The sequence below is a fragment of the Equus asinus genome, chromosome 10 (genome assembly GCF_041296235.1).
Source record: "Equus asinus isolate D_3611 breed Donkey chromosome 10, EquAss-T2T_v2, whole genome shotgun sequence".
NCBI lineage: Eukaryota > Metazoa > Chordata > Mammalia > Perissodactyla > Equidae > Equus > Equus asinus.
The window spans coordinates 31,075,839-31,088,665 of NC_091799.1; the positions used below are offsets into that span (position 1 = coordinate 31,075,839).

At 40.3% G+C, this 12,827-nt stretch overlaps 1 protein-coding gene across 2 annotated transcripts in view; it reads left to right on the top strand.

The window, feature by feature from the left end:
- Positions 1–12,827, top strand: part of FKBP15 (FKBP prolyl isomerase family member 15) — a 53,201-nt gene that overhangs the window by 6,158 nt on the left and 34,216 nt on the right. For both annotated transcript variants that reach the window (XM_014827983.3, XM_070518959.1), the window contains exons 2-6: positions 1,066–1,181; positions 7,317–7,401; positions 7,849–7,918; positions 11,317–11,391; positions 11,718–11,816. In XM_014827983.3, the coding sequence (XP_014683469.2) occupies positions 1,066–1,181; positions 7,317–7,401; positions 7,849–7,918; positions 11,317–11,391; positions 11,718–11,816 (445 nt within the window). The remainder of the gene's footprint in view (positions 1–1,065; positions 1,182–7,316; positions 7,402–7,848; positions 7,919–11,316; positions 11,392–11,717; positions 11,817–12,827) is intronic.

The window sequence follows — 12,827 nt, forward strand, 5'->3', positions numbered from 1 at the left end:
ATCACTGAACCTGGGCGTGGTCTTGGGGACCCCGACACAAAATGTCATTCACCCAGAGAGGGAGCACAAGAATAAGAACGGGTTTTGCTGGGGCATTGCGGATTGGAAGATAGGAGCTCTGGTTTGGACATATTGCATTTGTGTTGCCTGTGGGGTATCTGTGTTGTCTGGCACTCAGGAGCAAATTCTGGGCGGGGGATACAGATTTGAACATCATCAGCATTTGAATAGTACTGGATACCAAGGTAAAGAAATTAGATTGCCAAGGGAGAGAGAGTATGAAGTCTCGGGGACATGGACACTTAAAGGTTGGGCAAAAGAGGAAGAGTCCAAGGAGTTAAATGAGGAGCCAGAGAGATGGGAAGACAACAAGAGAGGGATTCTGTTGGCATTTATTAATGTCTTATTTGGGCCAGCCTCTCCACCCACCCCTACAGGTGTCCCCACAGAAGTCAGGAGAAGAGTTTGTTTGAAGAACAAATTAGTTGACAGTGTTAAAAGGCAGCATGAAGGCCGAATAAGATGAGGACTGATAAACTGTGTGTAGTAACAAAAAGGTTGTTAGTGACCTTAGCAAGAGCAATTTCAGTGGAATGATTGGGGCATGAGTCATTGCAAGGGATGATAAAGGAATGGTTCTGCCTGTTAAATGAAATGATAAATGGGACCGTGTTTGATGGAATAAGTTTGTAGTACAGTTTTATTTCAGTTTAACCAACTAGTAAAAAGTAGGAAACTATGACTTGCTGAAGGCAAGAGTTTACAGTTTCAAGAGACCATAGAGAGCATCTGGACCAGTCCTCTCAATTTACAGATGCAGAAGCTGAGGTCCAGGAAGAAGAAATGCCTTGAGCAAAGTCCTGTGGACGTGCAAGGTCAGCTGATGCTGTTCACATCAGAAATACAATCTTGATTTCAAAGACGCTTAGCTGCCACTTTCAGTATGGAATGGTAGGATATACAGTCAAGGAGGTATTTGTTCAAGGTTAGAGGTGAGCAACTTTTATAACGATTCCAGGTTTGAGATATGTCCAATGAAATGACATTTTCATTTTCTACTAACAGCACCAGATTGGCTTCTCTCTTTGGACTGGATCAGGCAGCTGCTGGCCATGGAAATGAATTCTTCCAATACACAGCCCCAAAGCAGCCTAAGAAAGGCCAGGGAACAGCAGCAACAGGTAAGTTAAGAGCTTAGGATGGGCCCCCTAACAGGTTACTCGGAAGGGTAAACAGCCTTCCAAAAGTGGTATGCCAGGTCGTCCATTCTTTTTTTTTTTGAGGAAGATGAGCCCTGAGCTAATGTCTGCTGCCAGTCCTCCTCTTTTTGCTGAGGAAGATTGGCCCTGAGCCAACATCTGTGCCCATCTTCCTCTATTTTATATGTGGGACGCCTGCCACAGTATGGCTTGATAAGTGATGTGTATGTCTGCACCCAGGATCCCACTGGTGAACACTGGGCTGCGGAAGCGGAGTGCGTGAACTTAACCGCTACACCACCAGGTTGGCCCCAGGTCGTCCATTCTTGATCAGTCTGGCCAAGCTTACCACTAATGGTGTGTGCCTATCTAAGCTCTGAGATCCTGAATTCCGGCAGCTAGAAAGTGTGCCCTTTGTTGGAAACTGATGGAGGAGGGTCGTAGGCAAGCACATCTGCCCCATGTGGACGCCACTCTTCAAAACTCTGCACAGGGCACTCTAAGTAGGTTCTATCCCATGTTTTGGCTGGAAGGAAGAGCTGCTTTTCACTTCGTTCACCTGGATGGGTTAGGTAGATGGGTATAGACAGCGAATTTTTCCCAACTAGGTGATGCTCAGTGCTCTTCCCCTGTACCTTTCATCATGACGGACACAGGAAACATTGAATGAACATTTGTTGAATGAAGGGAGAGAAAGAGGGGCTAATGTTTCTAAAATGCCTGCTATATATCTGGTCTCAGGTACTTTACATATGTTTTCTTTTTTCTTTTTTGGTTGAAGAAGATTCACTCTAAGATAGCATCTGTACCAATCTTCCTCTGTTTTTCAGTATGTGGGCTGCCAGCACAGCCTGGCTGTTAGCAGAGCAGTGTAGGTCCATGCCAGGGAATTGAACCTGGGCCACCAAAGTGAAGCATGCTGAACTTAACCACTAGACCACCGGGGCAGGCCCTATATATTTTTTCATATTTAATTCTCAGAACAATTCTGTGAAATAGGTGAGCTCACCACCGTTTTAGAAGCTCAGAGAGGTTTAGGGACTTGATCAAAGTCATACAGTGGTAAGTGACAGAGTTGAAATTTGAACCTTCCTTAGTGCAAAGCTTTTCTTCTTGCCTCTATACCTTGCTGTATTTGAGTAAGAACCTGAAGAGGAGTGAGGGACTGATAGAAATTGCCCTGAGCAGAACAGCTGATGAGGGACATAAAATTAAATATTGGATAAAGATGAAAGTGTTAAGTGCCTTTTGTGTGCCAGGCACAATGCTGGCACTGAGGATGTTGTTAGGATACTTAGGGTTGAATAATTGCCACAGATACCATGTGGCCTATAAAGTCTAAGATATTTACTGTTTGGCCCTTTACAGAAAATGTTTGCTGACCCGCTGCTCTAAATCTTACCTGTCCCTTTTGGCAGCTTTGCTGTGGATTGCTGGTCCTGTTCTCTAAGCTATTACTTGGCTGAATTTCTAGTAGGCTATGCCTTTACATTTCCTCTGGCACATCTCTTCATCAGCAGTGTGCTTCTGACTCAATTTAAAGTGGTTGAGTTAATGGATGTGGATGAAAATAACCTCAGTTCCCACTGAATGAAGTAACTTAATTTTTTTAATCAGAAAACAGCTATGAGTTAATTATACTTTTAAAGGGGAATTATAGAGGCATTTCAACTTAAAAAAATTACCTATACAGTCTTATGTGGGCATTTACAAATAAAAAAATGAAGTAGTGGGCCCTGCCTGGTGGTGTAGTGGTTAAGTTTGTGTGCTCCACTTCGGCAGCCCAGGGTTCTCGGGTTCCGATCCTGGGTGTGGACCTATACACCACTCATGAAGCCACGCTGTGGAGACATCCCACATACAAAATAGAGGAAAAGTGGCATGGCTGTTATTAGCTCAGGGAGAATCTTCCTCACCAAAAAATAAAGTAAAAAAATAAAAAGCAATACAGGTGGCCCTTTCTGTTCAAAGAATGTTTATATAAGAAGTCTTTGTGAGGAAGATGGCTGCAGTGTAGTTCTTGAATCTTTTCAGATCTCAATATAAAAATGGGCAGAGCAACTAGATATAAAAGACAAACCTGTGGATGATATTTACAACAAAACCAATTGAAAAAGAATCCTCATGAATCCCCAAACACAAGCAGGTATGGACATACCACTAACAGCCACGAGGCCTGCATGGTATCAGTATTTGCATGGGAAAAAACAGGGAAGCATTGGGAGGATATCTGAATCTGAGAAAGGAGGACCCAAAATAGTCAACAGGTCTCCACGGAAAATATGGCAGACCAAGCTGAAACTGGAAAGCATTTTGCCCACTTAGTGGGTACGTACAAGGGGTGGATGACAGGAGGACTAAAAGAACTGGAGCCGTTTTGCTCCCATGAACTTTTGAAATTCACCCACTGTGGTGACCTTCCAGGACAGGTACTCACACTGAGAAGAACCTGCTGGGAGTGGAATTAAAACTGAGAATAGGCATATTAGAGTCGAAGGAGAGAGGATCAAATAAAAGTAGGCATGGAAATAGAGTTAGGAAATCTTGGGAGGAAGCCACCCTATTTTTGAACTCTATACAAAAAAAAAAAAACAGAAGCGGGACCTCTGGAATTAGGAAAGCCATGCTGACCCACACCTCCTTCTAAAAGTTCAGAAAAGCAAATTTCTCTTAAAAATGAGCAACAAAACAGTGTCAGAGTCTAACTCTATGCAAAGTTATTATAAGAACAGGGAGAGCAAGGAGCAGAATAATATCCTTATAGACAGTGAGAGTTCTATTCTGTGAGAATGTCTCTTACAAATTGATAAAAGCTACAGCCACCTAACATTAAGAAAATAATATAAGACATGAAATGAGAACGTAAATGAGAATTAGAAAATCTCAGAAGTAAGTGACAGGACTCAGGTGAGAATTAGAGATGTAAGAAAAATTGTTTCAGAAACAAAGACTAAAATAGAAGGAATACAAGAATTAATAAATATAACAGATTATGCCTTATAATTCGGCGCTCTCACTGCTTTGGCAGCCTGGGTTCATTTCCGGGAACCACACCACCTGTCAGTAGCCATGCTGTGGTGGTGGCTCACATGGAAGAACTAGAAGGACTTATAACTAGGATATACAGCTATGTACTGGGGCTTTGGGAAGAAAAAAAAAAAGGAAGTCCTTGTGAGTAGAGAATTCAAGACTGTACAACCGTCATTTCAGAGAGGAAGAAATGTTACACCAATGAGAAGGTCACATGATTGTGGGCATCTAATTCACTCATCCCTCTAGCAAATCCACGACCGACCTTCCATCTCCAGGGCATTAGGTAGGGAGATAAGAGTGTACGGGGAGACGCTGAACGAACCTGAAGGAGGTTGCTAGACGGACCTGGGAGACAGTAATTTTTCTCAGTGTTTCAGACTTGGCCTGCTAACCTAACTCTGGCCTTAGTTACTTTTTCTTTCTGTCGTACACTGCTTAGCAGGAGAAAAGTTTTATCGTGGTATTACATACAGCTGGAAATGGCTAATGAATTCAAAACTATGTCATAGGTTTTTACAAAATGATGAGGAAAACCAGACTAGGAAAATAAACAACATAAATGGGAAGTTCATCAAAACAAATGGTCAATACAAATCTATAGAAAGTGTTAAAATGTCTGCTTCCTTCTAATCAATAAATGCAAATGAAAACAACAATGAGATGGCATTCCCTTTTCTCTACCTCCCTCTTCCCCTTGGTAAAGATTTAAAAAGATTATCCTCGGGGCTGGCCCCATGGCCGAGTGGTTAAGTTCGCGCGCTCCGCTGCAGGCGGCCCAGTGTTTCGTCGGTTCGAATCCTGGGCGCGGACATGGCGCTGCTTGTCGGACCACGCTGGGGCAGCGTCCCACATGCTACAACTAGAGGAACCCACAGCGAAGAATACACAACTGTGTGCCGGGGGGCTTTGGGGAGAAAAAGGAAAAAATAAAATCTTTAAAAAATAAAAAAATAAAAAAAATAAAAAGATTATCCTCTCTTGCTGCCAGGGTTGCCGAGCTGGTATACTCATACTGCTGGTGGGAGTGGAAACTGGTATGGCATTTCGCAAGGGCATTTGGGCAGGATGTAACAAAACTTTAGAATTTTTTACATTCCTTCACTTCATAATTCTATTTCTAGGAATTTAGTCTAAGAAAGTAATTAGAGATGCATATAAAAATATGTGTTTTAGGGCCAGCCCAAGGCTCAGTGGTTAAGTTCGTGCACTCTGCTTCGGTGGCCTGGGGTTCGCCCGTCTGGATCCTGGGTGTGGACCTACGCACCAGTTATCAAGCCATGCTGTGGCAGGCATCCCACGTATAAAGTAGAGGAAGGTTGGCACAGATGTTAGCTCAGGGCTGATCTTCCTCAACAAAAAGAGGAAGATTGGCGGTGGATGTTAGCTCAGGGCTAATCTTCCTAAAAAATAAAAATGTGTTTTAAGGATGTTCACCATAGCATTATTTATGATAGAGAAAAATTGGGAACAGTCCAAAGACATGTCAAACAGTAGGAAATTGGATAAATTCTAGTAAAGTTGTAATGTAGTATTTTATGTAATCACAAAAAAACATTTTTAGGACTATTTTGTCTTTGGAGACTGTTTTGAAGAGTATAAGGAAATGTTTATACTAAGTGAGAAAAGGAGGTTGTCAAATCATATCATTAATTTTGTTTAGAAAAATATAAGAAAAAAGCCTGTGTGTATAGAAAAAGGACTAGGAATAAATACATCAAATTATTGAAATTTATTTTTTGGGTGTTGAGATTACAGGTCATTTTTACTTTCTCTATGTGTTTCTATATTTGCAAGTTTTCTATCATATACGTGTACTCTATAATCAGACAAAAATGTCAGTACTGTTAAAAACTGAGTAAATTTTAAAGATCTTATTGGCTTTATTTAACAGTTCGTGAATCACACAGCATCCAATCTAGCAGAGAGAAAGGAGCTCTGAGGACCTGTGCAAAATGAAAGACTTATAGACCGACTGGGGCGGGGGGGAACAAGGAGGTTGTACTAGGCAAATAAGGAAGTTGGTTATTGTGAGGTTACATTCCTTTAGGGGATGGCGGGAGTCTATCGGGCAGATTACCTAACTGGTGCTGATCAGGTGATTCCTGATTGACTGGTTTAAGATTCCATTTCTGGGAGAACCGAAACTGTAAGTCCTGGTTTGGTGATGTGGGAGTTAGTATAAGTGACTCCATTTGGGACCTGTTGTCTTGTTTTTAACAAAACAAACAAAAAAATCAAACAAGGATACTTTTGAAAATAAATTCTTAGTTATTACATCCATGCCAGTGTTCTTACTAGTCTTCCATCAACATATTCATATGGAGAGTGTAATATGCGATTTACTCTAAATATACTATTTTAAAACGTCAGTGTTACTCTATACCACTGCAAAAGTTAAGTAATTGATGTGATCTGAATGTCATAAATTTTCTACCCGAGAAGTAAGGAAAGAGGAAAGAACTATTTTTATTATTACAGTTGTCAAAATGTTGGAAGGAGAAAAGAAAGTAGATGGAATTTGAGCTTACGTTCTAGCCAGTGCTTCTTTTCTAGCCCAAAGACTTGTTTGGAGTGGACCTGGAGTCCAGTCCTAGGCTGGCTACTATCATCGTGTGAGGCACTTGCTGCTTGGAGCCCCAGTGTCTTCACCCCTAGATGAGGTTACAGGACTGTCTTGTTGATCCAATGAGGATAATGGTCATGAAACCATTATACCACTAACTGTAAGGTGTAAAGAAGAATTTTGAAGCTGCTTTAATGGTTAAAATCAGTTTCAAGGGGCTGCCCTGTGGCCGAGTGGTTAAGTTCGCCTGCTCCGCTTTGGTGGCCTAGGGTTTCACCGGTTTGGATCCTGGGTGCTGACACAGCACTGCTCATCAGGCTTTGCTGAGGCAGCGTCCCACATAGCACAACCAGAAGGACCTACAACTAGAATATACAATATATACTGGGGGGCTTTGGGGAAAAGAAGAGAAAACAAAGATTGGCAACAGATGTTAGCTCAGATGCCACTCTTTAAAACAACAAAAAAATCAGTTTCAAGCAAGAAATGAAGGACAACTTTGTTTTCTTCTTCATTTTCAGGAAATCAGGCAACACCAAAAGCAGCACCCACCACCACAGGCACTCCCACCATACTGTTTGCAGCAGTAGTCCATGCATATCGATGGTAAGCAGCTGAGAAGGAGTGCTTTCTGCAGCTGGCGGGCGGGAGGGTGGGTTAAGCCCCTATCTTTTCCCTGTAAGCCTCTGTTCATTGCAAAATGGCTCCTCAGTCCTTCCATAGACAAAGTATCAGTAATGCTTTTCAATATTTCAGTTGGAGAATTCTGCACATAAAACTTTGAAGTGCCATTATCCTGTCTTCTCTCTCTAGGAAGTGCTTGTATCCTCAACAGCTGCCTTTCTAAGTGCTCAAAGGAAGCCACTCCACTGAGCTATCATGAATAGTGAATTTAAAGAGTAAAGAAGTTGTGTAAGAGCTTTAAATTATGAACTGCTCACCTCTGTCTGTTTCTAGAGGCTGAATGACTAGATACGCCACTTCTATATGGCAGAAAAAGAAGCTGCTTCTACTTAAAAGTATTAATACCTGTTGTTTTTCTTGCTTCTGTAGCGTAAATGGTCAATACATAAAGCAGGGCAAGTTTGGTGCTGCAGTCCTGGGGGACCACACAGCCAGAGAGGTGAGAATGCCCCTACGTCTCATGTACATTCAGGTGTCCCATGTCATACCGACGAGCTGGTTTTTATCCCACCTTGCCCCATGTCTCATGTGTCAGAGGATTAAGATGATTGTTTGTATTGAATGTGAATTTTTAGTGTCAGGTATACAGTAATGTTTATAGTCACATTTTGCTGACTTTTGTGCATTAAAACAAATCCGACCACTCAAAATCTTTGTTTCACCTTTGTGATATGGACCTAGCTTAAGAATTTGGAGAGTTTTGGAGTAAACCATTTACCAAGGACATTCCTTTGTTAGGTAATAAACAACACTGAGTGTACTACCGAGAGCATTATGTCTTTAAGCTGCATGAATGACCAGCGTTTGTCCTTTGAAAGTTTGATTATGAGATGGGCAGTTGATCACACCGTATAATGTTGGTTTGGGTCAAAGAGAAGAGGTGGCTGGAAGCCCTGGAACTGATTTACTTGTGGGTTGTATCTAGCTTCAAATTCTGCTCCAGAAAGTTTTGAACATGGTTGAAATAAGTATAAGAAATTACAGAATTTCAGAGATCCAGAGACCATGGAGTCCATCCTCCTCAGAGACTCTGAGACCCAGAGAGATAAGATGACCTGTTCAGGGTAACTAATACAATAGACAACTTCATTATGGAAATTTGGAAACACCTATAAAAATAGTGGGACTAGGATAATGAACTCCCAGATAACCATTGCTGAGCTCTAACAATTATTTTAGTCTTGTTTTGTCTTAACTCTTGCCTGTTTTCCTTCTTCCCCTGCTGAGATTATTTTGAATAAATCTCCAGCATGTAATTTTAGCTGTAAATATTTTAGTATGTATCTCTAAAAGATAAGGATTTTTTAACATAACCATTATGCCGTTATCACACCTAAAAAACACCCACAATAATTCTTTGATCTCACTCACTACTATTAGTGTTCCAATTTCCGATTGTCTCTTTTTTTCTTTTTTTTTTTTTACAGTTTGTTTTAATCAGGATCTATAAGGTCCATGCATTGCAATTGGTTACTGTGTCCCTTTAGTCTCTTTCATTCTCCCATCTGGAGGTAAATAATGTCTGGTTGTCTCTCATTTTGTCATGTTAGCAGCCATCGATGATTATTATCTAGATCTGTTCATTCATTGGAGGTTGCCATTTGGATTTTAAAAATCTGGTGTTGGGACTTCACTACCTAATAGAATGTAGTACTTTGTGGCAGGCAACATTCCCACCGTAACAACTGTAAAACAGCAGATAAATAGCAAAAATTCGATTTTAAAATTCGTTGGAGAACTGTGGAAATGATGAGGAATAGATGAATAAAATTTTAGAGAAGAGCCAATGAACTGAGTGTTTCCTTCCCTTGAGACTTTTGCTGACACCTGGGAGTAGACTAAGCCTCAGGTATGGGCCAGACAGAGAGAATACTGGGGGGAAGAGACATTGGCAAAAACTAGAGGAGCTCCAAATACAAGGTGGTTTTTTTTTCCATGGAACATTTGCCGAGTTCTGGGATGGTGTGGAAGTCCAGGGGCTGTGCCGGAAAGGCAGAGGGAAACATCTGCAATCTTGTGGTGCATGAAGTCCTCCTATAGTGCTGGGACCGGTAACAAGCAATAAGCAACAACCTTTCTCTGAATACGTTTGCTAGATTTTGAACTTCCTGGAGAGGAAGCTAAAGAACGCAGCTCAGAATCTCTGATGGGCAGAACTTTCAGGACTGGGGAGTCAGAGACCTTCCAGGCTCTTAATCCAAAGCCTAGGAAGATGATGCTTGAGAGCAGGGACAGCCCAGAGGTGGGAAGGCTCTTAGTAACCTGCATCCTTCCCTGACCAGCTCAGTCTATCTATAGTTGAATTGGATTAAAGTGATCAGCCCCTCACTCTAGCTACCTAACGTGGGATAAGGAAAGCCCTTTCTGGTGCAAGATTGTATATGAGCTCCCATAGTCTCTCCCTCCCCTCTGAGGTTGAATTTTAATTATTTGTTTCCCTACAGTTTTGTGTGTATGTGTATAGTAAATATATATGAAACATAAAATTTGCCATTTTAACCATTTTTAAGTGTACAATTCAGTGGCCTTAGTTACATTTATAGTGTTGAGCAACCATCACCACTATCTATTTCCACTTTTTCATCATCCCAAACAGAAAATCTGTAACCCTTAAGGAATAACTCCCCATCCCCCCTTCCCTTATCGTCTGGTAACCTCTAATCTACTTTCTGTTTCCGTGAATTTGCCTATTCTAGATATTTCATATAAGTGGAATCATACAATAGTTGTCCTTTTGTGTCTGGCTTGTATCACTTAGCATATTGTTTTCAGGATTCATCCATGTTGTAGCATGTATCGGAACTTTTTTCCTTTTAATGGCTGAATAGTATCCCATTGTGTGAGAATAACACATTGTTGTAAACAATGTGTATGTGTGTAAACAGTTTTGTTTATCCATTCATCAGTTAATGGACACTTTGGTTGTTTCTACCTGTTGCCTATTGTGAGTAATGGTGCAGTGAACACTGACATACGAGTATATGTTTAAGTCCTTGTTTTCAGTTCTTTGAGGTATATACTAGGAGTGAAAATTGCTGTTATGTGGTAATTCTATGTTTAGCTTTTTGAGGAACTACCAAACTATTTCCACAGCAGCCGTACTGTTTTACATTCCTACTAGCAATATATGAGGGTTCCTATTTCTCCACTACCTTGCCAACACTTCGTTATTTTTCCATTGATTTTTTTTATAGCCATTCTAGTAGGTGTGAAGTGGTACCTTATTGTGGTTTTAATTTCTATTTCCCTAATGACTAATGATGTTAAGCATCTTTTCATGTACCTGTTGGTCATTTGTATATGTCTTAGTTACCATTCATACAAATGAAAACACCAGTGAAATAAAGACATTGCTGATGACAGTTGAAGAGTAAAGCCACAGGGGCCGGCCGCATGGCCGAGTGGTTAAGTTCGCACGCTCCACTTCGGTGGCCCAGGGTTTTGCTGGTTTGGATCCTGGGCGCGGACATGGCACCGCTCATCAGGCCATGTTGGGGCAGTGTCCCACATGCCACAACTAGAAGGACCCACAACTAAAAAAATATATACAACTATGTACTGGGGGGATTTGGGGAGAAAAAAGCAAAAAAAAAAAGATTGGCAACAGTTGTTAGCTCAGGTGCCAATCTTAAAAAAAAAAAAAAAAAGACCACAATGAGAAGAGATTAAAATGGATAGTCAAAGGATAGAATTTAAAATCCAAGCTTTAAGAGATGAATTGAGTTTTGAGTTTTATGCCTCTATGAAGCACCACCCCTGACATCTTACTGCTCATTTTGTGTTGCCTTTTGACTTCTGTTCTCTTTTTTTTTCCTGCCTGTCTTTGCTTGAGTACAGTATAAGATTCTTCTTTATATCAGTCAACAGCAGCGAGTTACTGTTGCCAGAATTCATCCGAACTTTGAGCTAATGGTAAGACTTCCCATGTTGGAATTAGTTCCTTTGGGATAGGTTTATAGCAGAGACTGGTGTGTGCATAGCTGGCAGGAATTAGATCTGCTTCAGCCCTGGCTGTCAGAGTGGATATCCTAACAGAGCCTCTCGGAAAGGTCTCTTGTCTGCCTTGTAGGAATGTGGACTAAGGGAAAGTTGGTGGAGGGTGGGAGGAAGAAGAAAGTTCCCTGATATCTCTCTTTGGGGTCACCTGAGTCAAGGCCCTTCTGTGTGGGTTCAGGCAGTCAGATTTAGCTGCCGTGCTGCTCTTGGTTGAGTTATCCCACCGTTTCTCCTTTCCCCAGGTTCGGCCCAATAACTATAGCACCTTTTATGATGACCAGAGACAAAACTGGTCCATCATGTTTGAGTCAGAAAAGGCTGCTGTGGAGTTCAATAAACAGGTAATACCATCTTATTCTTCCCATGAAAATGCAAGCACTAGTCTAGATTTCCCTTGATTTTAGGAAAATATATGGAAAACTTATAACCTGCTATATTTTGTTAGTGACAGGCACTAAATTTCTCACCTGAGCTTGTTGTATTCCAGGGAAATAATAGGAACACTTATTGAAATTGCTCGAAAATGAGACTTTAAAGAGAAAAAAGGCTAAATCTAAACTGACTTTTTAAAAACATTTTCCACTTCATAAATAAGGAATAAATAAAGCTATCTTTTAAAAATAGCGTTTTAAAAGAATTTTTAAAAAGTTACTACATGATCACTGTAGAAAATTTAGAAAAACATTTTAAAAAAAACCACTCATAATCTTACTACCCAAAGTAACCACTAGCAACATGTTATGTTTCTTTTTTTTAATGCATAGTATACGTAAGTAGATACACCCTTTAAGAATTTTATATCCTGCTTATTTTATTTAACAATGTATAATGCATCTTTACCCACTTAATGAAGAATTATCTGGAAACAGTTTTGGAAGGTGCATAATACAAGTGTTCTTTAATTTATTTAGCCATTCTCTTACTTTAGGCATTTAGATTGTTTTCAGTCTCTGAAATAAATGATACTGTAGTGACCATTTTTGTGTATAAGTCTGTGTCCTTTTTTCTCTCTGATTATTTTCTAGGGTAGATTTCTAGAAGTGAAAGACTGAGTCAAAGGTTTCAAGTATTTTTAGGTTCTGTATGTACTTTGTATATACTTTGGCACACTACTATTCAGAGAGATTGTACTATTTCACATTTATATCAGTTCTCTCACTATGCCTTTGCCAGCATTTAGAATTATCCTTTTTTTCCCTTTTAGTCTTAACTGCTTAATAAAAAATGACATCTCATTGTTTTAGTTAGCATTTATTTGGTTACAATAACGAAACTTTTTTAAGAAAATGAGTAGCAAGTTTCCAATGTATATGTTAAAACACTGACTATAGAATACTTAAATCTTATTTACT